This window comes from Emydura macquarii, unplaced genomic scaffold, assembly GCF_026122565.2.
Source record: "Emydura macquarii macquarii isolate MOO-44397 ecotype Brisbane River unplaced genomic scaffold, CSIRO-AGI_Emac_v2 contig_2473, whole genome shotgun sequence".
Taxonomy (NCBI): domain Eukaryota; kingdom Metazoa; phylum Chordata; order Testudines; family Chelidae; genus Emydura; species Emydura macquarii.
This window is the reverse complement of record NW_027132610.1, coordinates 17859786-17885850: the sequence shown is the minus strand read 5'-3', so window position 1 is coordinate 17885850 and position 26065 is coordinate 17859786. Positions and strand designations below refer to the sequence as shown.

General features: G+C 42.6%; 1 protein-coding gene across 5 annotated transcripts; it reads right to left on the bottom strand.

Moving 5' to 3' along the window:
* On the bottom strand, positions 1 to 26065 carry DHRS12 (dehydrogenase/reductase 12). 5 transcript variants are annotated; one of them, XM_067563069.1, is made up of 10 exons: positions 25518 to 26065; positions 22825 to 22958; positions 20539 to 20621; positions 15341 to 15433; positions 13180 to 13261; positions 6007 to 6068; positions 5053 to 5157; positions 4199 to 4289; positions 2935 to 3072; positions 1 to 983 (listed from the first exon to the last, which is right to left on the bottom strand). In XM_067563069.1, the coding sequence occupies exons 1-10, from the start codon at positions 25571 to 25573 to the stop codon at positions 868 to 870; spliced, it is 960 nt and encodes a 319-aa protein (XP_067419170.1). In that variant the 5' UTR covers positions 25574 to 26065; the 3' UTR covers positions 1 to 867. The 5 variants fall into 5 exon arrangements, 3 of the variants coding, with proteins under 3 accessions (XP_067419170.1, XP_067419171.1, XP_067419172.1); XM_067563070.1 differs by lacking the exon at positions 15341 to 15433; XR_010922600.1 differs by lacking the exon at positions 1 to 983 and having other exon boundaries at positions 4199 to 4314.

Sequence of the window (26065 nt, the reverse complement as noted above, 5' to 3'; positions counted from 1 at the left end):
ACTGATACAGGCCGTTGTAGGACCAGACTTTATGAAAGAAAAGGTGCTCCAAATTGATGGTAGTCTACCATCCCACAAGCAAACTCTACACCAGCTTCTTACCTATCAAACACCACACTTAAGAGCACTAGATATATGGAAAGGTATAGGTTTAACTTCAAAAAAGAAAAGGAACTTACTCTTGATGATCATTTAGAAAATCAAACTAAAACAGACTGGTCATGGAAGGCTATTAACTGAGTCTAGCATTTCTCCTCTTGCAAAAAGCAGTGTCTAGTGCCCAAGCACTCGTGATCTTTAGATTTCATCTACATACCAGTCCTCTGCTGCTGTAAAGCAGTGATTAAGTTGTGACTGAATGGGGAGAATAGCAAAACCTAGATAATGGAGGTAGTGTCTGTAAAGTCTAACCAAGCACTACCTTACTTTAGATTGTAGCCACACAAGTTTATGGGACAGTCAGTAGGCAATAGCACTTTAATTAGGCATGGTGCTAGGTTACAAACTGCTTGTTACAGGCCCATATGAACAACCCCATGCTGAAATACCTCCTGTTGCTCTTTACCTACTCCAAGCAAGGTGAATATATCCCCACTGTACGACATGGCAGGACTTCAGAGGAGAGAAATGCAAGTTCATAGTCAACTGTTTGATGACTTCTGTCTAATGAAATCCTTCAATAACCACACATCTTACAATGTTAGTTACAAGACAAATCACCATTCACCTTTCAACTATATTATTTGTAGCAAACTTGTTCTTTCCCCCTCATTTGTACCAGGCACACACCAGCATACTGCTCGTATTGTAATTCAAAGCTTCCTTTCTGTTCAATCAGGTGGTGATAAATGCCTACAGAAGAAGTGATCAAGTGGGTTTAAATTGCTGGGAAAGCTCTTCCAAAGCTTCTACTAGCTTCACTTCCTCCTCTGGTGAAGGATAGGTTCTAGCCAGGGGCAGGTGTGTAGAAACAGGCTGCCGGTCTGAAAAGAGAAAAAAGATGTAAATCAGTCACTTCTCCCAGCATGAAGTGGTCTCTTTCTCCTGTCCTAGAACCATCAATGCATTTTACATGTGCACAGAATGCTCTTGAGGCCAAAATGTTCACCTGGCCTTGTGGAGTTCGGTAACATTAAACTTGTTCCTTTGGAAAGTGAAATGTTTTTTTTTTAAACCCAGAAAGCACTTATGCTAATTTCATTTTGAATTATGGATCCACAGGGCCTGTCCTTGCCAGATTGATTTTATAACTAAGCTGTGGACTCTCTCTTTGCAGCCCGACATTAGAAAAAGGAAGGCTGTGTCCCCATGGTACTTTGCCCAGCTACACTGACTAAAATCAGGGCTGTGATTTGCATGGATGGAATTTAGCCCAGTTTCAAGCAGCAGAACAAACTGTGGCTTTCCTTGTTTATAGGATGGGGGTTTCCACTGATGCAGCTATTCCACTGGGTGGAAGTGGGTTAATGTTATCCTTAAAATACAGAGTTAAGCCAATTCCGTGATGCTAATGCTAGCTAAGCACTTGGCCTTTGATCAAGAGGATAAACCAGTTCTCAATCAAAATGCTTAGCCCGACTGGCCCGCTAAAATACTCCTTGCCTAATCTAAGCCTCTTGTTTGTCTACCACACTGCTACACCATTAGAGCACCATAAAGGATAGTCCTAAATTTCCATTCCTGATTAATTGTAATTACATACCACTCCCAGAGCAACTCTAGATCTCTGCCTTAACACGACTGTGGTCACAGCACTTAGTAATAACAGATGGATAAGTGTGCTCTTATCTTTCTAAAAGGCAACTTCAGATCACTACTGGACAGTGGAGTATTTCTCCTTCAGCAGTATTGCTACACTATGTTTAGTGAAGTCCAACTTCTGAAGTGGCCCATTGAGATGTAAAAAGTTAGTTTATCTTCACCATAGTTATAGAAGCCAGGCTGTAAGCAGGAGTGGGTTGGAGAGGTGCAGTTTTGTGTCTGTCCTATTCGGGGTTGTCATCCATCCTTCTACAAGAGTGCAGTTTCAAACACTGTTTAAGGGCAGCTGACTCAAGCCTGTTGTTTACTGCTCTTGGAGGGTGGGGGATGATAAAAATCAACTTCATCAACCTTTTAATTAAAAATGTGACTAAGAGTGGATCAGTTATCTGTGGAGAGAAAGGGTCCAAACCTCCCAGACTGAGCATACAAGTTGAAAGCAAGCCTCTTTCACACCCAGTGAGAGTGCTTTTTAGGAAAAGGGGCCCAGACTTTGGCTTTTCTCCCACATAGTAGATCCTCATTGCCCTGAGAGCAGAGGCATCACAAAACTGCTCCTGCTTGAATATTTAGTGTGAGTAGCAGAATGGGAAGGTTTAAAGCCCTTTCCCACCCTCTTCTGCATTCATCCCCCTGTTCACCAGCGCAGCTGCACTTACATCTCATCTCAGTTGGTCTGTATTATTCACCCTAATAACAATCCTGACTTCAAGTCCCCACCACAGAGCTTCAGAAAGAACAAATGTGCACTTTCACCTTGCTGCTATCAATGTGAACAGAATTAGGGGTAACAAGTGCCCTCACAATGAACACAACTACTCGATACTCTGAACACAAGGCAACAGTCTGACATCGCTGTGTGCGCACTTTGCTTTGCCACGTCTCTCCCTAGTCATATGCAGAGCCACCTTAAACCCAGATGTTTTAGTCAAACAGTGCCAGCTGATCGAAAGGACAAAACCAGCAAAACACAGTCACAGAAAGTCTGAACAGTTCTGTCAGTTGTGCAACACTGTGTTTGGACTTTGGAGTCTCACACTATGAATAATTTCAGGAACTATTTTAACCCTCAATGTGTGACCGCGCTTGCCATTTGACAAAGTCAATAATTGTACAATCAGTGCAGTCATAGCACTCTCCCTCTGTGTTCAGTGTCCGGCACTTCCACTTTACCTTGGAAGAACAGACCACTTGGTTGCTTCACTGCTGCAGGCGAAACTGCCAGCCACACTACGGTATCGGCTCCCTGAGCCTCTGTGCGCAGTTTATTCTTCATCTTCTCGTAGAATTCTGGCATCGATGACCTCACCGCTACAGAGAAGAATAATTTAGAAGTGTTATGTCAATCAAGGCTTTTGGTAGAGTTTAAGGTTAAAATGGTGATCGTTCTTTATTAGCATAAGTGGGAAAGCAGTGACTTTTTTAAATCAGGTAAGATGATACTCCTGTCCCAGGAATGGCAGAGTTACTATCGTGGTGTGCCATTAGGTTGCCTAAAGATGAACCAGCCATTTCTCCTTTGTTGGACTAAATTGTACGGAGACCCTCAGAAGGCTGCGAGAATGAGACTTGAAAGAAGAAAGAGGTGTTCCCCAGCACTGTTTGATCCTTTTGAAGTTGACTGGATGTAGAACATGAGAAAACAAATGGTGGAAATACCAGCTGGGGATTTAGCTCTTGTTTTCATTGATTTTATGACTATGTCTGCTAGAGATAATGAGAGTGCCCAAGCTACACACAATGCATCTAAACTGCTTAAGTGGGAAATAAAACTTAGGCTTCATCTTTCCTTGCCAGTGTTTTGGAGAACTGCAGGGCGATGTACAGAGTCACACAGGGAGATCAGTGGGTGCTGGCGGGGCTCCTTATGTAGCAGGACCTGTTCCTAGATTTGTAAAGGGATATTTTGAAGCCTTTTAAGAAATTACATGCTCCGGAATATAAAAATAAAGAAAAGTGGCTAGACAGTTCCCTTTGATCTAAAGTGGAGATCCTTCACGCTGTAGCCGTCCCCTTCACAACGCAGAATAAGCTGAAGTCCCCTGGGGCTTGAATTAGAGGGGTAGCGTGGGTGAGCAATACACCATCTGGAAGCACACGACTGAAACTGGTAGTTTCCACACTCACAGCAGAAAGGGAGTGAGACAGCATTGGTGGCCCAATTGCTGAAGCTGAAGCAAGAGTTGGGGGTGCAGGGATGCAGGAGAGGGTCAGGCTAGAGTGCAGACCTGCATCCCCAGCTTCAGTCTGGTATCAGAGTCCCCATAAAACAGGACAGCAGAGATGTATATAACTGCCACTTTTCAGGAATTTAAACTGAACATATCGATGGACCTGTTAGACAAATTTACAATGATGTCATATTACACTTCAAGGCCAACACTGGGAGGGTACCGGGGGGGGGGAGGGAGGGGATGATGCCTTTAGCAGACTGTACCTGGTGTGTCTGCCCAGCCAGGATGCATGGCAGAGAAATGGATGTTTTTGTGAACTTTAGCCCATTGTTCTGTCAAGACTACTTGCTGTCTCTAGAATAAAACAAAAAATGCCATACTGGAAAAGAGTAAATGATCCATTTAGTCTGTTATCCTTTTTCACAGTAGCCAATACCAAACACTTCCAAGGAAGACATAATACACCCATAATGCACTGTAATTACCAGGTGGCAGGCAATATAGAAAACACCTGTACCACTCATATAGTGGAAAAGCAGCTTGCCACTAGATAATGTTAGAGTGACAGGACCATCTTTTATCAGACCAAGTTCTGTTGGTGAAAGACAAACTTTCGAGCTACAGACCTCTTCAGGATAAGGTTGTCAGAGACCACCAGACTGGTAAAGGGCAGGCAACCTACATACCCAGCAATAGATATTAACCCTTGTTTGTTTTTTATTAAAGCTTTTATGCTAACATAAGCGCAGGATGCTTTCACTCACCAAGTCCATTTACTGGAGGCTAAAGACAGGGTTAGAAAATGGAAAGAAAAAGAAAAAAGACCTAATCCAGTCTAATTTTCCCCTCAACTCCTTCTATAAAATTTTTGGGAGTGGGTCAAACCAAACACTGGTATTGCCCTCACCGCATGCAAGAGTCACCCACTCCTCAAGCTTCTCCATAATCTTTACTGTAATATGCAACATTAATTTCAGTTTCAGCAGGAAATGAACTGTATTGATAAGAATTTTTGCATATTGCATTATCTATAGTTTAGATGCAGTTTAAAGGACACTATCACACTGCCAAGTCTGATCCAAGTTACAGGGTTTACTTTCAAAAGCACATACCGTACCTTGTTTTGGGCATAGACCATAGTGCCATCGAATGTTACATTTGCAGACTGCAAATCAGATGCATCTAATTTCTGAACCAACATCCCTCCTGAAGAGACAGTTATCTGTAATAAATTAAGTGAATGTAAAAAACCGGTCCCCTATGTTCATTAAGATTGTCTTAAGGCCCACTAGTGGAGTTATGGTGCATGCAGGATTCTTCTGTTCTACTCTTTACACTATGCCTGCAGAAGAGGATCATCACAGCTGCACCACAAAGCATATCTGGAGAGCTGACAAAGGAAAGGTTAAAAAAATAGAGTTGATCCTCATTCAAAATGCTCTTAGCCCTACTAGGAAACTGCTCATGCTTTTAGCTTATCAGAATTACTAGTAAAAGGACAGAATACAGATAGACTTTTTAATTCACTGATGCATGACCAGCACTGGGAAAAGCCAACCAGTTGTTCTTTCTTAGACACAGGCATAGTGAGAGGCCTGAAGTGCATTTCTAATCCTGGCAGGTTACAAAACAGCAAACCTTAAAATATAGGTGGCAGCTCATTTATTAGAATATTTTCCAATTGTTTTGTATAAATATTGAATGCTTCATAATAAAATGTCTCCTTTTCCACCAAAGTCTAGAAGGGTCTTTTAACCCTACACTACTGTTTCATTGTGCTGCAGGAAATATGGTGTAGAGAAAAATAGTAGTCTCTGAATAAGATATTTATCTACTTCGCTGGCCACTGTAGCTCCTCTACCATTAGAAAGATGTTGCAAAACAGCAAGAACTCAGATTTTGAATTGGCGATTATTAATTATTAGAATTTAAGAGAGTGCTAGGCCTGTGATGGAGGAGTGACTAATACTGGCCTGAAAACATCATGTACACAACCAAAAAGCAGAGAGACACTGTCGCAAACCACAAAGTGTAGTAAAAAAAAGTTTAAAAAGGAGCATTATAAACTCACAACTCTGGGATCATCTTCTTTTTCCAGCAGAGGCAGTAGAGCAGTTGTCAGAATGTATGTACCTAAAAGAAAGGAAAACAAGAACATGTCACCAAAAACAAGCTCCTCCAAAGTACTGAAGTGCAGAAAGTCCCTCCATTTCTAGACCATTTGGTATAAAGAATCAAGAGTCTCAATATTTCTCTCAGTTGACAAATTACCAATAAAATGCATGCAGTGTTCCTCATTACTTAGGCTACAGCTACACAGACAGCGGCAAAGTTGCTGCCGTCAGATCGATTCCTCTGAATTGACTGAGCCGTCAGTGAAGACCCACTCAGTCGATCCAGAAATCGATGTACTAAGACCACCTTCACAAGTGGCGTAGCACTGCGACGACGGGAACACAGTTCCCGTCAGCGCAGTGCAGTGAAGACGGCACGCTGAAGAGGAGCAGAGAGGTCAACGGGAGTTATGCAAGTTTTTGCGTAGCTTGCGAAACTCCCGTTGACTCCCGCCAAGTCTCGGAGGTAAGTGAAGACAGGGTCATAGACACTCATATTCAGCATGCAAAGATAGTTCACTGATTTTTTTAAAGTCTTTTATATATATAAAAACATATGGACTAGTAGCTACATTCCAGTCGTAATTTTAAAGACAATATGGTTTACCAGGGAAAAAACATGCCAGAGATATTTTACAATGGTGGCAGACAAACATTGTTTCTACTTTCTCCCCCCTAAAATAACTGAATATACCCCAAAATTCCAAATTACTTCAAATTGAGTGTTGTGCAGAAAACTGCCGACTCATTTACAGTTGTGGGGGGAGCTGATAGCTACACCTATTAAGATTGCCTGACACGTCCCAATATGTTTTCAGTTGCTTATAAGTTTGCCAAATTTTAACAGTTTGAAATTGACCATGCTAAGTGCCTGCCTCAGGTTGCCTTTTTTCAGGGAAGGCAGTTCAGCTGTTTCCAAGAACAAAAAAGTAGGGGAAAAATGTGTTTTGCCTAGCTTAAATTCTGAAGATCTTTTCTCTGAGAGGCTCCAGGGCCCTAATGCTTCAGAGCAGGAACTTCAAATTTGGCAGCATGTGGCCTACGTGCCTTCTGCCATCTCTGTGAAAATCTGCCTGAATTTGGACAAGTTATAAACTTTGATTAGAGGGAAGGTATGGGGAGAGGAAGGGGAAGGAATCACAGTTTGCAAATGCTCAGAAGAGACTTGCTAGACCACAGTAAAATCTCCAATATTCCATCCATGGCTGAGCAGGCCTTTCCCTGAAGTTGCAGCACTGGGCAGCTGCAGGCTGTGTTAGAACCAGGGACCTAAACGGAGAGCAGGGAGCCTGTCTCTCCTGTACTCTCAACGCTCCATCCTGCTGATGCCCAGATAGTGAAAAGAAGCTGCCTGATTCTAATGCACACACACACACACATTTTAAATAACAAATAAAAGATACCACCTCACATTCCCTAGTGGTATGTTCCATAATTGCCCCAATTACTCAGATCCTCTCATCAATTTATGTAATTTGACATCATGCTCTAATTAGCATCTCCCCCATTTTGGAAATTCCACACAGTTAACACAGCAGTACAGCTGTATGTCACAAAGCTCAGTGTTTTGTGATCATATTGTGAAACTCTCATAATGCTAGGGTTCTAAAACTATGATTTCTTATAGAAACAAGTAATGTCAATTTTCAATTCACCTGTCGCAAAATAAAAGCCGGAGCTACTCTGATGAAAGGACGGTATTGCTGCAGTGCTGTTTGGTAAATTCTTACAGAAATTCTCAGCCACAGCAGATCACACTAGTTTTACAGCAATAAAAAAAAAAGCTACTCCCAAGCAGTATCTTAAAAGGCTTAGAAGTGTCACTAATCCTTTCCACATAATGCTACAAAAATATATCCTGAGCAAGACTGCAGATCTAAGCAAAATATGCATCAGCCCAAATGCCAGTGTCCTGAAAGCAAATTTCAAGTCAACATTGTAGTACGCTACTGGTTAAAAGAACCATAATTTACATACTTAAGACTTGAAGATCGCCAGGATACAATATGCAACACTGTACATGAGAATATGCTTTCCTACCTGCTGTACTGCATTTATGTAAAATGACTCAAAAATCCAGTGTTTCAAAATTGATTTATAAAGCAAATTAGGGCTGCGGCCAGAGGAAAAGTGTAAAGCTTTTGCCTGCTTAGAACAGTAAATTAATTGATGATGCAATCATTGCAGACCAAAATGTCCTGGGAGCATGCTGGAATAGTTCTCTCTTGATGTGCTATTTGGCAATTAGATTTAAGTTGTTGGTGAAGTTTTTAATCCTCTAACATTCACACAATGGCAGGCAGCCAACACCACACTCATTGGAGGTCTCCCATCCTCCCATGCTCTGCAGCATATTGGCAACAGTTCAACTGTGGAAAAAAAGTGGGAACAAAAAAAAAAAATCTCGATTATACAGATTTCAGTGGTTCATTCACTTAAATAAATTGGCTTGCTTTTGCCACAACCAAGTGTTTTTAAATGGAGTATAATGAAGGTTCTCTTATCTTTTTGAGGCCTCTATGAGAAGACATCCACATGCCAGCTCTCTCAAGCAGGAAATCAGAATTCAGTACACTATTCTTTAAGGGCCCAATCTGTCGGCCCAGCACAAGAAAGGGGAGTGGAGTGTGGAATGTGTGCAAAAAAGACAAGACACAGATCTACACTTCCTTTATACCACAAAGCTTTGCTCAGTAAGGGCTCCCTCTGCCCTAATAGCTAGAGAGGTGATGCAGCCAGTGGATTTGCAGCTATGTGGATTATTATTAATAATATTCTTAAATAACACTTCCTTTGTAGCTCTCAAAGCACTTTACAAAGATGGGCAAGTATTTCCATTTTACAGATGTGGAAATGGAGGCAGAGAGAGAGGAAGCGACTTGCCCAAGGTCACCCAGCAGACCCACGACAGATCTGGGATCTGCTGAGTCCAGACAGTCTAGTGCCCTATCCACTAGGAAGTACTGCCTCCCATGGTTCACTAGCCAGACCTCTTTTGCAGGGAGGGGAAGGGGTTTGCAAACAGCAACGAAGGCTAGAGAAGTTACTGTCCAGGTGCTGTGCTACACTCTAGGGCCTGAAAAGAGGATCCATCCCCATGTCCTACCCATTGTTTTGGCTGAACACTGGGAAGAGGATGTGGCCTTAACAATTATATTAAAAAAGAAGAAAAAATAGTGAAGCAAAGGGGGTTTAGGTTCAGCTAGCGTGAGGAGTAGAGACATACTGTATTCTGTGATCATCTCCTCTGATCTCCCAGTGGGGTGTTGCAATCCCTCTGCCAGTAAGAGCCAATACAAATTAATATATGTACTGTTTTCTCATAATGAAGTGAAGAGATGTGATGTGTAAAAATGAAGTAAGACTTCCCTTGTTCTACTGCTTTACGGGCCTTGTTTCAACTGTGCAAGATTATCTTTAATGTGCCAACAAGCAAAAAGTACTGTATCGTCCATCCATCCCCCTCTACTGACAGCTTTTATACACACTGATTGAACACTGTCAGCTGGGATAATCATCATGCAGTAGCTTGCTTAAAAAAAAAAAATCAAATGCTGACTAGGAAGCCTGTATGTCACATCAGAAGAAATCACGGCTTATCAGTGCAGCAGCTCCTTGATCAAGTAAGAGTCCAACCTCTAGGATGAGATTGAAGCTCAACCACGGGAGACAAAAGAACAAAAGCAACAAGAGTGCTCCACTGACATATGCTGCTACACAAGAAGCCATTCTGAACCGCCCCCAATCATCTACATCAGTGGTTCTCAACCTTTCCAGACTACTATACCCCTGAAGCCTGAACCTCGCTGCCTGGGGCTGAAGAATGCAATTTATCTTTGTGGGACCCCTCGTGGCATGGGGCTCTGGGCAATTGCCCTGCTTACCACCACCTAATGCTGGCTCTGCACTTGCGACCACCCTAATCCAATCCCGTGACCCACCTGGGGCTTGCAACCCCCAAATTGAGAAACTGATCTACATTCATTGATGTACCCCCTGGAAGATCTCTATGTATCCCTACATAATCTCACCCTATCAGCAGGACTTGTTAATTGCTGCATTCAGTTTAACACTCATATTGAAGTACTGTTTCTATACTACAGTATTACTCCTACATAGCTGCAGAGCAGTCAGGACAGATTGATCATTCTTCTGCTCTTTTACTTCAGTCGAGTTCCAGTAAATAGAGCACTAACTCTTTGTGGTCTACCTGGTAAGAAGGGGCAAGGCATTCAGAGCAAGAATAATTAATACAACTACAATCCACCACACAGCGTTTATTTCTGGTGTGATAATGCTCAGAGTTTCACTGTGCTAGATGAACACACTGGAAGACACAGTCCCTGCCCGCAAGTTTACAATCAACAATTTTAGCTTAGAAACGTTAAAAAATAGCCATCAAGACACAAAACCCAGATGTGTGCATGCGTGCACCCTACCGACCCACACACGCCATTTTCCTTTGCCCTGCCAGCTTTCACTCATGTAGAAAAGTAGGGCCAATGCTAGAAACTCTTATTCATGTGAGCAGCCCTTAGAAATAGTCCCACTGAAATGCGGGAAAGGGCTACTTGAACAAAGTTCAGGCCTGTAGGTCATAAGGTCTTTGCAGCAAGGATCATGTCATGTTTGTTCTGTAAAGTGCCATGAACATTTATAGAAATACTGTAAATAAAGAGATAGCAGGACTACCCTATTTTCTTCAGCATGAAAGGTTTAACATTAACAAAACAAATCTGGAAAAGTCTGGCAAGCCAAACAGTCACAAGCTGTATGGTGTAATACACAGGCATGATACTATACTGCAAAGCAGACTTCAAACACCCCAGCACAAGACAGTTTGCTTTTCTTTTCTTTTTTTTAATTAAATACTTGGGCTACCATTGCACACAAACTTTAGGGGAATAGATAAGTCCCCAAATTGTATTTATCTAAGGACCACTTTCAGTGACTCAGTTCTTAACTAAGGAATAGTAATTCTTTTGCTTCACAAACCTGCTGTGCCTTAACATTTTCTAACGAAGTACAGCACATGAATTGAATTAGAATTAAAGTCTTAATTCTTAAAAACAACTTGGTGAGAAGAAAAAAAAATACCTTCTGATGAGGAATGCAGAGAGAAAAGGAATGTAGTACAGAACATTTTCTTTCGACATTAGGCCCGGTTTTCCATTAGATTTTTTTTTTTTTTTTTTTTTTTTTTTTTTTAATTAAGTATCCTTTATGCAATACATCCCAGGACACTAAAAAATAAGTCAAGGGGAAATGTCTCTAACCTGGATTTAAACACTTCACAATGTTTTAGACTCCAAGGCAGACAGTGCCACAACTGATGTACTTGTTATCTAGATATCAGATTTAGCACACTGACAGAGCTCTAAAATGTTGCAAAGTTTTTAAATTCAGTCATGTCCCGAAATCTTGCACAATTACAGAGATATTACCAGTAGACTGCTTCATTAGACCTAAGTTAAGAGGGAGATGAGATAAGGCAGAAGCAGGTCACTAAGGGAAGATAGATTAGATCCTTTGCAAGTAAGGAAAGTTTTTAAACACTATTCATTCCCAAAAGAGTGACTGCCTGGTTCCAATTTCCACAAAATATAGGCAATTCAGAGTCACAGTTCCCTCTGAGTCACCGAAATTCACAATGCCCCTTAGACATAAGTTAACTAACATCTGTGCAGTGTGGTTAACTTGCAGTATACCCTACTTGTGTGATAAAAATCCATATTAGCTGATGCACCACAGTGATTTTGGCAATTAATTTGCTGTTTGAAAACAGTGAAAACAAATAGTTTCATATTCAAACAGCTGTATTTGTTTCAATGTGCTTGTATCTGGAGCCACTGCACCTTGGTGCATTACTGAACTGTTTGAAAAAGTGCAAGGGATTTAACTAGTTTAATTGAAAGCCAATTTCTTCAGAAAGGTCAGAGGTGCTTTTATTCTTCATTATAGAGTAGATCCAGGGCAAATCTGAAGCTGAAATAACAAAACCTGCTTTGAGTTTTGAGCACAAACAGTATGAAAAGTTTAGCGGAAGAAAAATGCATTCCTCCATCAGCTCCAATATTTTTTAAATATATTAGCCAAATGAACGTAATCAGACTTATAAAAACGAAAGTCTCATTGACATGCACGTAAAGGATGAGACATTGCTGCCCAAATGTTGATTTTCAAAAAGATAAGCAGAAGCCAGAGAAACAGAGGAGCAACAGTGCTAAGAGTAAGGGAGCCCTGGCTGGGCCTATCTCCAACCCTTTGGATCCGGAACTGAGGAGGTGACCCTATGTGGATGACCCAGTATTCACCCAATTCCATTCCCTACTGATGTGGGTTTGGGGGGTGGAACACAGAACACCCGGCAGTCAGCCACCAAGCATGCTTATTATTTTGTTATTTATATTACTGTAGCACCCAGGAGCCCTAGACAGGGACTAGGATCCCATAGCACTAGGTGCTGTACAAACAAAACAAAAAAAGATTGGTCTGTGCTCCCAAAGCACTTACAATCCAACACTTCCTTTTGCAGGAGTGATTTTTGTAGCCCCTGAATATCACTGATGACTCCTTTCTTCCATTTAAAATCTAGACATTTTCTTCTGATTGCCTGCTTGCTCAGACCTCCTCTCTCCTCTTCCTCAATGCAGACCTATCTTCCACCATCCCCCACTCGTTGTTCCCCCTCCTACCTTCTCCCCACCAGTTCCCAATGTATTAAACACCACATGGAAGGCTCATAACCTTTGCCAAGCGTTACCCAGTCACTTTGCCGATTGTGTTGCACCCTCTCTCTCAAACCTTTCCCTGTGTTTTTGTGTGTGTGGATTTTTTATACAACTCTGTATCACTGAGGCCCTGATGTTAACTGGAGCTTTTTGATGCTGGGACAATACTAATAGATAGTTATATGTCATTTATATGTCAGTTATATGTCATGGGAGAAACCTGAGAAATTACCTTCTGTACAAGTTATATATTTTTTCCAATATAACAGTCTAATCCTCCTACTCTCAATCCAAGAAGAAAACATATCCTGCACAGCTTTGTGAGAATATACCTTTTTATAAACAAAAAGAGATACACAGGAGTACCTTAGACTCTTATCTAAAGCCTGCTGTACTTACCCAAGGTATTTGTAGCAAAATTCTTTTCGAGTCCATCCTCGGTTAGTTCTCTTTTGTTTACCATGCAGCCTGCATTGTTGATCTGTAAGACACAGCTCAGTATTAAAAAACTGAAACAAAAGCCCCTCCATACACGCCCACCCCCAACACTGTAACCTGCTGTTAGTTTGATCTCTAATGGTGACATGGTATGAAGTTACAGCTTGTTTCAATGCACCATGGTGTGCAAATTGTAACTCCAGCCATGATAATCCGCCACTTATAGTGAAGCTGCTGTGTGAAAACCATCTTCACAAGGAAGTGTAGTATATTTCATAGAAATCTAGCTGATCAAATTAACTGAACAAACAAAATTATAAGAGCCGTAGGCCACCAGGGTGCCTTACTGCAGTTAGTTTCTGGTCCTTTTGCACACAATGAAGTCATGTGTGATTCGCTGAGCATAACTATTACAATAAAAAAAGTTTGTAATGTAGTTTATCAGTTTCATATTAAAGATCCCAGTAGCTCCACATCATCACAGCTATGCATTTATGAATTCTCAGTTTGTTTTTTCTGTACCAGTGAAAAGTCACTAACATTTTACCACATTTTGTTAAGAACGACAAGTGGTGTGCAAATACTGTGTATTTTCTCACAGTGACTCCTTACACTAGCTCATCTCCCCTTCTGGATCACATTCAACCTTCGCATCCTCAGGTCCATGGCACCGCAGAAATCACCCCTACCTATTTCTCTGCTCATTTCCTGCTACTCCCCACAACTTGCCCTTCCCAAACACTGCATTTGTGATTCCTCACACCCTGTTGGCCCCAACACTTGTTCCACATGCCTGAACAGTATTCCAAGGACTGTATTCCACAAGACACTAGTAATGAGGATCACGCACTGAAAGGGATAGGAACGACAATAAGATCACACAGTTACCCAGCAGACATGTACACCACTTGATGCCTTTCTGTGTTTTATTCTTTAAACTCTTTCCTTTCTTCCATGCCTCTCCCTACTGCTTACAACACCCTCCCTCTCTTTGGGCCAAACTCAGAAGTAAGGATATGGTGGAGCAAGAGAAACAACTAACTAGAGGGCATGAAAAGGTTTAACGTTAGAGGCACTACCCACTGACTGCTGTACTCTGCCCTCGTCTTACACATAACACACCCCCTTCCACTTCTTTGGCAGGCAAGCTGCACTAACTTAAGCCCAGATCCTTCAACTGCACCCATTTGGACAGACCATGCACCACGCCAAGTTCTACTAAAGCCAATATGGTTTTGTGCCAGGATCCATCAATATAGATGCTGGTGCAAAACAAGGACTTTAGACATCACCTCTGCATTTGCTCTCCTGCATGCCAACCAGGCAGAACAGTGGGAGTAGGACACTAAGGGAATTAGTCACGCTGCTTCAGTGGAGCAGGGTTGCCAACCGTCCGCAAATTTACAGACAATCAGTATTTAAAAAAAAAAAAAAAAAAAAAAAAAAAAACAATTTTAACACGGTCCATAAACCCATAAATAAATGAAAATGTCCGTGAAACTGGGTAGAAATAAAACATTGTATTTTGACATTGTTCAGAATCACTTCTTGTATCATAAAACTACACTGACCATGAATTTACCAATTTTCTGTTTTCTATTATTGCACACGCCCAAAGAACCCGACTGATCAATTAACTGCAGCTAAAACAATTGAGTAATTCCACATTCCTGTGTACAGAATATTGTGAGTGAATATACACTTGTGTGATATTATTGTATTTTTTTGGTATTTTTAGTGATGTCAGTAAAAAAAAAACAAAAAACAAAAAACAACTTCAGATCTTAATGTCAGCAAAAACTAAAATGCAAGGTTGGCAACCCTGCAGTGGAGTGAAAGAGGAAACAATAGGAGATCAGAAGACAGAGGCATGCAGAAGCAAAGTTGTACAGGACCTTGCAGGCTGCAACAAGGAGCTTTAACAGATTTCTCTTGTCTTCTGTATCAAAGTTATGTATACAAAAGGGCTGGACAAAAATCAAAGAAGAGGACTATATGGATTATTTTTGCAGCAGCATTTGCACAAATTAATCCTGGAGAATTAGAGAGGTTAGACTATTAAACGGAGAGGTACAGATTGTAGATGCCAAAAGAGGTACACAATTTAAACTTGCAAACTTACCAAGACATTTAACTTATGTTCAGTCTTGAATTTTTCAGCAAACTCCCAAATTCCCTTGGGATTAGACAGATCCAGAATGTGCAAAAAGATATTCTAAACCAAGAAAAGGAATTACATTACAACCAACATGAAAAGTCCGTACTCTTGATATTCATCTAAATGGCAGTGAAAACTAGCTCCTGAAGTTCTATGCAAAGATGCTCCACAAGGACCTGACTAAACCATCTGAGGTCACAATACACAGTTTGGTGATCTGACTCTAGCCCCTAATAGGTAATAAGACCATTAAAAAAATTCACAGGTCATTAAATTCAACCCCTGCTCAAGAGAAGGCCAAGATAGATGCCTTAGTAGCTACTGCTAATAACATACAGTAATGAGAGAATTATTAAAAAAGCTTGCAAAATGGTGCACAAACTATGCATATGGCAGTTAGCGCTATCAACTTGCTTTCATGAACACATAAATTCAGTGTATTTATCTAGTCAACAAAACTCAGTTACATAAGCCTCCAAACTCCCATCAATCCTTACTATAAAACATGTCTGATCTTCCAGTTTTGTACTTGTAGATCATCTTCCACCCAAAGATCTTGAGGTACCTTACAACCATTACTGAATTATGCCTCACAATCCCACTAAGGGGGATGTAGTTATGTCTCTCCTAAGAATGGCAAAGCTACCATTTGTCCACTTATGCATTAGCAACTGTGAATCTGCATATAAATAACTCCAAGAAGTTACATTGTAAACAGAACATTTACTCCTAAAATCCTTTAAGAAAATTGGGACTATCTGCTTCAGGGAGGACTGAGCTCAGGTGAAGATCATGGGATGGGAGTAAGACTGGGATGAGGAGCCCGGGACTCTAATAGGGAAACAAGGACGGGCTGGGCAAGGAAACTGGGATGAGAAGTAAGAGAGGTGGAGATTGAAGCCAGCTACGTGGAGAGATTGGGAAAGGGGCCAGGAGCGGAATGGTGATGGGCTGGAGGCAGACAAATTCATGCCTTCGGGGAGGAACAGGGGCAGACAGGTCCGTGACTATTAAGAACACTCCTTCCAGAGCCAGGAATGGAGCCCTAGATTTCAGAGTCCCAATGTTCCTCTGCTGTCAGCAAATATCTATGAAACCCACTGGCAAAATGTGTCATTACCCACTGGTGATGGTCCACAGAGAGGACGACAACCCACTACCGCTATCAATTATTCCACTAACTCAAGTGGCAGAGGTCTGTGCTATGGAAGCCCCACCTGGGTGTTAATATGATGCCACATGATGGAATTTTTTTTAAAAACCTAGGAAATTACAAAACTATGTTAACAGAATGGTATTAAGACTGCAAAGTCAAGCATTCAACACTTAGAAAACGCCTGAACTAGGGCTGCTTGTGCAACCTTAATTCATCTCCCTTCTGCGTATGCATTGCAATGATCTGTACATTTAATTAGTATGATCACATACTATCTTTTCCACGGGACCCCTTCTTCATTCAGGGCACAGGATAGATGGTGCTCACTGAACAGGCAGCTATTCAATATTGTGTTTTATCCTCATCCTTGAAGATGTGGCCTCATGCCTCATCTATTGCACACTATTCAAACCCTGCTCTGAAGACAGAATTATTAGTTTCTCACCCCTATGAAGTGACAGGACGGTATTATCCCCATTGTACAGACAGGGGATGGAGGCAGATAGATTAAGATCAAAAGCGTCCCCGAATTTTGGGTGCCCGACATGATATGCCTACCATTTGATTTTTTTCAAGCCTTATAGAGCACTTTATACGTTCAAAGCATAGCTCCCACTGACTTCAGCTGCACCTACAAGTAAGTGCTCAGCTCTTCTGCAAATCCGACCTCCCAAATTGAGCACTCAAAAAAATGAGTCACTGTTTTTTTGTTCCTACCTACAAAAAGCTAAATTTAAGTGATTTGCCCAGCATCATACAGGTCTTCTGTGGCAGGGATGGAATCCAATTCTCCAGGGCAGCATTCGACTATCTAAACTATAAAACAATCCTTTCCATTCCTACAATCCCCCATCTCCTGTACTACACACCTTCCAACTTCAGCAACAAAAGAGGCAGGGGTCCTACAGACAACCACCTCCTTCACTGCACAATCTCAATTCATCCAAATGGCAGATCCATACTGTGCACTGAATGAGGCAAGGCTACTAAGGAAAAAATAGTGTATGATAATATAATTGAAGACTGTATCATAAGACATGTCTTCGGGTGGGGGCGGGAGAGAGGGTAAATCAAACAAAGGTTGCATTGGCAACCTCAATACTATCATTTCTTAACCTCTGAGTACTTGACCTTAATAGTGTTCTTTTCTTAATTTTGTGTGTGTAATTCAATCTAAATTGAATTGGGTTGATTGCTGGTGCTCTCATAGGTAACAAAGCTGTCCTCAAATATTATCTTCTGCTGTATAATGGTCAAGGACGTGGAAAAGGCTGTGATCTTTTTCCAGAGTAGAGTCAAAGGAGATCTGCTGGGTACATTTTTTCCACAAGACGACCTAAGGCATTGCTATACAACAAAAGTAATTGATATACAACTATAAGCAACCAGCAGCTTTCAGAAGGGATACTCTGGGTCATGTCATGATTATCCTCCAGTATTCTGAAAACAATGCTAAAGTGGTAAGCATGTTATAAAAGCACTAATGAGGATGGAGCACATAAAGAAGGGAAAATTTTTGATGAAAGTAAAGTCTCTATGTACCCCCACACCTTAACTTATGAAATATTTACTCCTTAGCACACCAGAAGTCTGCATGTGTTTTAAATTTACTTGGATCTGTTAATAGGCAAATTCCTTGCCAATACTGTGTTTGTAAATTTGTATTTCACATAGCATAATGGGGTGTCATTTATCAGCACGTTAGATGAAAATCAAATCCTTCTCTTCCCTAAATAGCTTTCAGTCTCAAAACAAACACCACAGACAGTCATATTATGTGTCCTACAAAGAGGCATCTCCAAGATAACATGTATGCATGTTTCTGTACAAGACTGAAAATAGTCACTAAAGGACCTCCTCTTCTACCAAGTCTTTTCTTTAAACACTCATTATGCAAGCAAAAAGAGACACAGATAAGATGCTGGGAAAAATCAGAAGAAAGGATGATCATTATTATTTGTATTATCATAATGCCAGAGCCCTTCTCATGGACCAAGACCCCTCTTGTTAGGTGCTGTATAAACAGAACAAAAAGAAGCCCTCCTAACTTGTAATTCTGCTTCCCTGAAAGAATCATGTGATTGGATTTTTTACTTTTGGCTCCCTAGCATGAGACAGCCCAGGATTTCCTTATCACACTGTTCTGTCACACATCAAAAGGACTTGAAATTGATTCTGTATTTTCTGCACAGAAGGTTTTATCGAAAAAGAGAGTCCACTCATGCTGGCAGAAAAGGTTGGAGGTGATTATTGAGCATATATTTCCATCAACGTTGGTATAAATATGTTTACAGACCAAATCAGATCAATATTAACACTCATCTGTCACAGAACTTTTCTTGATATCTTAGAGAAATGGTCTATAGCTCTACCCCTCTGAACACTTCCCTCAAGGTAACAGTTGTTTTCACATTGGAAAATATGTTCCAGTGGTCTAGTTATGTGGAACTTACCAATATGCTAAAAAGAGGTTCTTGTCCTCTCCTGAAGGAGATCTTCCTCTCCTGAAGGAGCACTTACAAGGAAGGATGTCCTTGTAGACTCTTCATTAAGCTGACCCTTTCCAGTTGGAGTTTATGTCTGATATAATCTTATCTTCCAGACTGCACAAACAACTGGTCCAACACTTGAGTTTCTGCTAATGCATAGGAAGGCTAATGCATAGGAAGGCCATGCAATACCAACCTTATATTGTCCTCCATCTGTTTGCAACCTGTTTATTAATTTTTCCCCAACTCTCCCATCTCACGTTTTGGCTGGGAATTTGAAGAGCCCCCACATTTCTCCCCAAGTATAACATGAAACTGCTTTTCAGGTTGCTTTGTTTTGCCCTGACGGGAATTTATGGATTTGTAGTCGCCAAAATTAGGAATGCAATCATTAGGTATCTTTACAGAAGAGATCATTACTCATCTGCAATTATGCTTGTCTGAAGAGAGCATTTGATTGGATTACTACTCATCCACAGTCTTCTCAGAGTTGGGAAAGGTAGTAACAGTTTCAGTTACTACATATTTCCTCATGGTCTTTTCCTATTTTAACCAGTAGGTTACACTATCATAAATAAATGCTCTTCGGCTATTTATCTGGGAGTAACCTGCTTCCCTTCCATTGAGGAACTGGAATATAACATTGCAGAGGTGGGCATAGCATGGGGCTGACCAGCTGTATCTCAAAAGGCCAAAAGTTTTTGAGAACTAGGAGAGTTCCAGTTTATTTCACATCAGGGAGCTGAGATCAAAGAGCAGGAATCCAGTCACTATGGGATCTTTAGAAATAGAAAGTCTGATGCTTGATTCTAATCTAAATTAAGGACTCTTAGTAGAGTTGAAAAACTCTGGTCAAGATCCAACTCACTTTCTAATATGAATGGAGCTCTCAGCAAAAGGTAGGAAGATCTGACTGCACCGCTGTAGAGGTGCCACTGCTGAACAATTGGTGGTGCAACATTAACAGCAGTCACCAGCGTGAGCTGTACAGTGATACAAACAGGTACGAAGAGGAACTGTCAGGTAAACACAGGAGGAAGAGAGAAACACCATAGGTACAGGAGATGGAAAACCTGCAGCTGCATGAGAAAAGACTAGGATCAACTTTGAGGGAATTGGGACGTGAATGTCCACAGTAGCAACATATATATGCTTTATACACATTAACTGTAAAATGCCTCAGCCATATAGTAATCTGTAGGGAGTTACATATAAAAATAAGGGAAAGTATAAGAATATTATTGGCCTAAGCAACATCCTGCATACCAACCTCAGGCTCCCCCACCCCAGGGGAATGATCAAAATCATCAGTTGCTGAAAGTAATCATCATCAAATGCAGTCATTAGAAAGAACAGATATTTTGCTGTTTTCTGAAGGTGCCTCTAATATGCAAACTAAAACAGCAAACAATGAAAGTGGGTGAGTTAATGCAGAGAACTTCTTATAAAATCTTCTAAGTCTTACTGTCTGCAAAGTGATTAAGAGTAAAAACAAAAAACTTTCAATACTAACTCACCTGATTACCAGTTTCTGTTACTATTTCTCTTTTAGCTTCTTCAGCTCTCTCTTTATTGCGGCAAACCAGATGAAGCGTGCCACCTGGTGGAATTCCATAAGAATCACAGTTAATTAGGTATGACGTGGAGAGGTGCAGGGAAAGGGAAGAGTGACAAAATGGTTTTGATGTTTTTAAATACCAGTTTCCATACATCCCCAGAGCAATGCCTCTGGAATCAAACTAGTTTAAAAAGGGATGGGGTGGGATAGGACTGTATCAAATTGTGAATTGTTGGCAGTGTTGTTGTAACCGTGTTGGTCCCAGGATATTAGAGAGACAAGATGGGTGAGGTAATCTCTTTTATTAGACTAAATTTTGTGGGTGAGACAGACAAGCTTTTGTGTTACACAGAGCTCTTGTAGCTTGAAAGCTTGACTTTTTCACCCACAGAAGCTGGTCCCACAAGAGATATTACCTCACCCATCTTTTCTCTCCAATTGTGAACTGCATTCTGTACTTCTGTTGAAATATTGGCACTGTGACCACATCAATTTGGACTTGCCCGGGGGCAGCCTGTTATGCTGCACTCCAGATAGCTGACCATCTCAGGATACCCTTTGACACCTCATTGAAGGCCATCACTGAGCTCCATCACAGTTGCAGTCTAGGGCTATTGACTTTGATTGCCTCAACTAGTGCATCCCCACAGTACAAGGTCTTTCCACACAGAGGCCTGCAAGTGGGAGGCAAACATGGTTGGTGGATATGAAGCTTCATCGTTTGAGTACCTGGCACAGAGAAGAAGGTCCTATTTAAGGGCAGGGTTCCACTCTGTGCTGTGAGCTGACCATCAGCACACGAAAGGAGAACTTGCAAGACAGAGAGGGCAGGAAAGACACTGCCCAGCCTGAAACACTGACAAATGATGGACTCACAAGAGGGAGCAAGACCAGACTCTGAGGGGTGTGCCTCCAGACTTTTGTTGTTTTCAAAGATCTGTAGTTCATGTGCTTTAAGAGTACAGTCACTGTGGCTAAGAAATTCCTTTGTTAAGCCTGTGTTCCTTGCTTTTCTGCCACGTTGTCCTTGAAGGTGTTAAACGAGTCAGTCCCAAGAGTCCATAGTCTAGAAAGAACTCTTAGGGGACGGAGGTGCAAGTGACTGGGGGCTTGGGAGGTCTGAGTCCAGTTTTAGGGTCTCGTGCACCAGGACAGCAGCATCCCACAACCCAGGAAGACTATCTGAAATGACGTCTGAGCCTGGGAGCATATCTACAGCTAAAAACAGTGACCAGACTCCACGCAGATCCAGTTGGGTTAGAAGCATGTGGGACCTAGCGACTGGGTCCACTCACAAGAGACTGCTGACCTTACGGTGGGTTACAGGAAAAGTGGGTAACATTAAAGCATACTTATATTCCATTATTTACTTACAGGGATCCTTAATCCCTTAGATACGTATAAAATATAGTTACCACTTTATCCAGTGGAAGTCAGCTAAGGCTCTCATCTCACACGTAAGGCAACTGCTAAGATTTCAGGTAATATAGAGAACAGAAGCTACACAGAGCTCCAAACACATCTGTTCCTCCCTTTCATTCTATAAACAAGAATCTTTTCTCAATTAAGCACCGGAGGATCATGACGACATCTCAAAGTCTGGAAGGTAATAGATTTATCCCTAAAAGACTAGACCATAACTAGTTCCAACTCAAATCACAAGATCTGTATAGACACATGGTTTAAGAATAGCAGTTGAAAGTTTTTGCATGCAATCAAGTAAGGCAGTTCGTGTGCAGGGACTGCTGATTATTGTTCCAAACACAAATGTCTCACTGTTACCTTGTCCTCCCCTCCATTTGTTGGGCTGATCTACTTGATATCTCCTCACACCTTAAGACTATAAATTCTTTGAGGCAGAGACTGTCTTACTTTACTATGTGTCTGTATGGAGCCTAGTACAATGGTGTCTTGAGCCATGATTGAGACCTTTAGATGCCACCCCATAATATTTCTCAACTGCATGTTTATCAATACAATTTGTGGATCCCCTCCACTCACTCCTTTTGTTTCATGACCCGTTCTCATGGTAGGATCTGCTGAAGAACCATACAAGGTGCTCGAACCCCAAATATGCCCCTCTGAAGACAGCAGTGTTTCATATGAAACATCCTATCTCTGAAGATGGGAGCTAGAACACCTTGAAAAGCAGAATCCAATGTCCAGGGGACAAACACTTTTCCATTTAATCTTCTATAACACTCATTGTAAAGATCCCAAAGAGGTTAACATTGCTTTAGCTCACCTCTCTTGGCTACCTCTGTTGCAGTTGCTTTGCCGATACCGCTGTTTGCTCCAGTGATCATGAAAGATCTTCCAGTTACATTTACCTCCAAGTCTGCTGGAACAAAGTGTCTGGATGCAGAGTCATAGCCACTCCTGAATAAATCAATCAAGAGGCTTGTAAATGACAGAATATTTTGTATCCATAAAAATACAAAATCTTCAGTAGAAGAAAGAAAAAGGGGCTCTACTACCAGAACTCAATGTAACTATATATTGATTTTCTTTAGCTTTCTAATAATAAATGTAACAAGTCCCCTGTCTTTTGCTCTATGGGTCTTTTATGTAACATTAAAAGGCCTGGATCAATAGAGCCCTGCAAATCTGCAAATATCCGAGGACCATTTCTTGTTGATCATGGTCAGATGGTCCTGACCTCTGAGACTTCTGGGGCAGGGCTGGAGCAGCTGCCAGCCAGGAGTGCAGCAAACAGCTGATCAGCTGTCAGGCAGGTGGAGCTCATCAGCCTTTTGAGGTGGCAGGGGTTCAACTGCTGGCTCCAAAACAGCTGATGTATGGATGCGGACACAGGTAAATCTAAAAGAAAGGGGGCGAATTGTGTGTCAGGTGAAAAATTTATTCCTGCAGATGCAGATCAATGCGGATCCATGTATTTGTATCCGTGCAGGGCTCTATGGATCAGCAACAATATGTGAATAAGAATATACACAGATAGGAAATCTGTTTTACAATGTGCATGTTTATATTATGTACACACACACACACACACACACACACACAGTAAACACAATAAATAAAAAAAATATATATAAAAACACACACACACACACACATTTATTTAAGATATAAAAACAAGAGTCAGAGTTTAAGGCCAGAAGGGATAAATAGATCATCTAGTCTAATCTCCTGTATCTCATACCAACCATCACGCACACACTAACCCTAACATCCAAAAAGAGACTACAGTAAATAAGACCCACAGGAGACTTGACTCTTATGTGACAGAGGCAGAGAACAGGAGGGACCAAGGTACACCAGCGCTTAAGGTCCCTGCAATAGCAGGGAAATGATTAAATGAGATATACCCAGTTAATCCTGGCAAGTCACTTGTAATCGTACTCTGCAGATGAGGGTGAAAATCCCTCAAGATCACTGCCAATCTGAGCTGCGGGGAAAATTCCTTCCTGACCCCCACATGGGGGGGCAGTCAATGAAATTACAAGGTAGTAAATTCAAAACCAGTAAAAGGGAAATGCTTTTTCACACACCATGTGATTGAACTGGTTGCCATTGAAAGGCACTGAGGCCAAGAACTGAGCAAGATTTGACAAGGGACTAGACATTTAGGTGGATAGCCAGAAAACTCCATGTTGTTATAATTAAGGGCAACCAAAATGTTGGATGGGATATTAAACTTCATGTTTAAGAGTTTAAGCCAATCTTGTTTTAGAGATCAGGCAGAGACCTATGTCATGGGCAGATTATCCCATATCAGCTTACTGCAAGGTTCTTACACTTTCCTCTGAAGCAGCTGATGCTGGCTACTGTTGGAGACAGAATCCTGGAACAGATGGCCCTCAGTCTGAGCCAGGGTGGCAATTCCTATCCAAGATCTGCTCCGCAGCCTGCCCATAAATTGGTTACGTTTGTGTGTGGCTAAGGAGGTAAAGGAGTAGGGGAAGGAGGTGCTAAGCACCACTGGAAAATGCTTTGCGCTGACATCCAGGATATTACAAAGCTGACCATTCATCGCTTGGCTCAATGTGGGCTGGAGGAAGCACATTTCAGGGTTCATCTATGAAATGGCTCGTGGAGTGCTGAAGGTTTTCTCAAAGAATGTGATCCATGACACTGTCACAACTAAACGAAAGACCCTAGCACAGGGGCTCACGACCCCTCAGGGGGCCACAAGGTTATTACGTGTGGGGCCACAAGCCACCCAGCTCCGAAGGCAGCGCCACCGCCAGCAGCAGCACAAAAGTAAGGGCGGTAATGGGGTGCTAAGTCTGCTGTGAAAAGCGATCTTGACGACATTTCTTCACCGCCCTCCGTTTTAAACAGTAACTATTTAAAAACAAACTTTTCTGCTTCTGACAACAAATTTGATAAAATGTGTTTGAGTTTTAATTTAGAAGTGGGGAGAAAAAAAGCAATTCGTTTGAAACAAAAGTTTTATAAAAGTACCATTTAAAAGCCTGTTCCATACACCGAAATACAAAGTATGTTTCACGTCCAGGGGAGCGGTCACTGCACTGCACTGCACTGCACTGCACTCAGAGGCTTGCTGTGCGGAAGGGGGGGCAGTACATAAAGCTGGAGAACCACCCACGGCCCCAGTGGCTGTGCTCGATGCTCTGAAGCGCCCAGGGTTGCTGGATCGTTCCGGCGGCTACACCCCGCACTAAAATCGAGACCAGCCCCGCCGAGTGACGCCCAGAGCCGGCCCACGCCGGCCCCTGCCAATGAGCAGCCCAGCTCCCTGCCCGCCTTGCACCATCGGCCGGCCGCGCCCCACGCGAGCAGCTGATCCCACCCCACGGCTCGGGGCACGAGGGGGGGACCCGCCGGGGCAGCTTTTCCTAGGCCAGGCTGCAGAGGCGACGGGCTCGCACCCGGCCCAGCTCCAGGGCGCTCAACGGGGCCTCGCCCCAGGCGGGGTCAGCCCCCCAGAGCGCCCCGCGCCCCGGCCGGTACCTGGTGTACTCCCGCAGCCCCTTCACGAACCACACGGCGCTCCGGTACCAGGACATGGCGCCGCTCGCTGCCACCCTCTCCAGCCCGGCCGCGTTGTGTAAACGCCGCCCGCCCCGCCCCCGGGCTTAGATAAGCGGCTGGGGACGAGGGGGCGGCAGACGCCCTCGCAGGCAGCGCCCCGCCCCGTCCCGCCCCGTCCCGTGCGCCTGGTCCGTGCCCTGCTGGCCCTGGAACTCCCCGGGTCCCCGCGAGCGCTGCGCGGCAGCCCGCCGCTCTCTCCAGCGCCGGGCGCTCGGCGCAGCGGCCGGGTTGGTTGGTTCCAGTCACTGACTCAGGCTCGTCCTCCGCGAAGCTGCCCTCAGCCGTGCGGGGCCCTGACCCGGCCGATCCATCCCCCTGGGTAAAGCAGCCTTGGGAAGACTCAGTACCAGTCCGCTGGGATCTCCCTGCCCGATCCGCGGCAGAGCTAAACATTTGCCAGGCACTGGGCGAGCAGGTCCCGAACCTGGCACTGGCGATTGCCCTCCCGAGCTAATGATCTTGGTTAG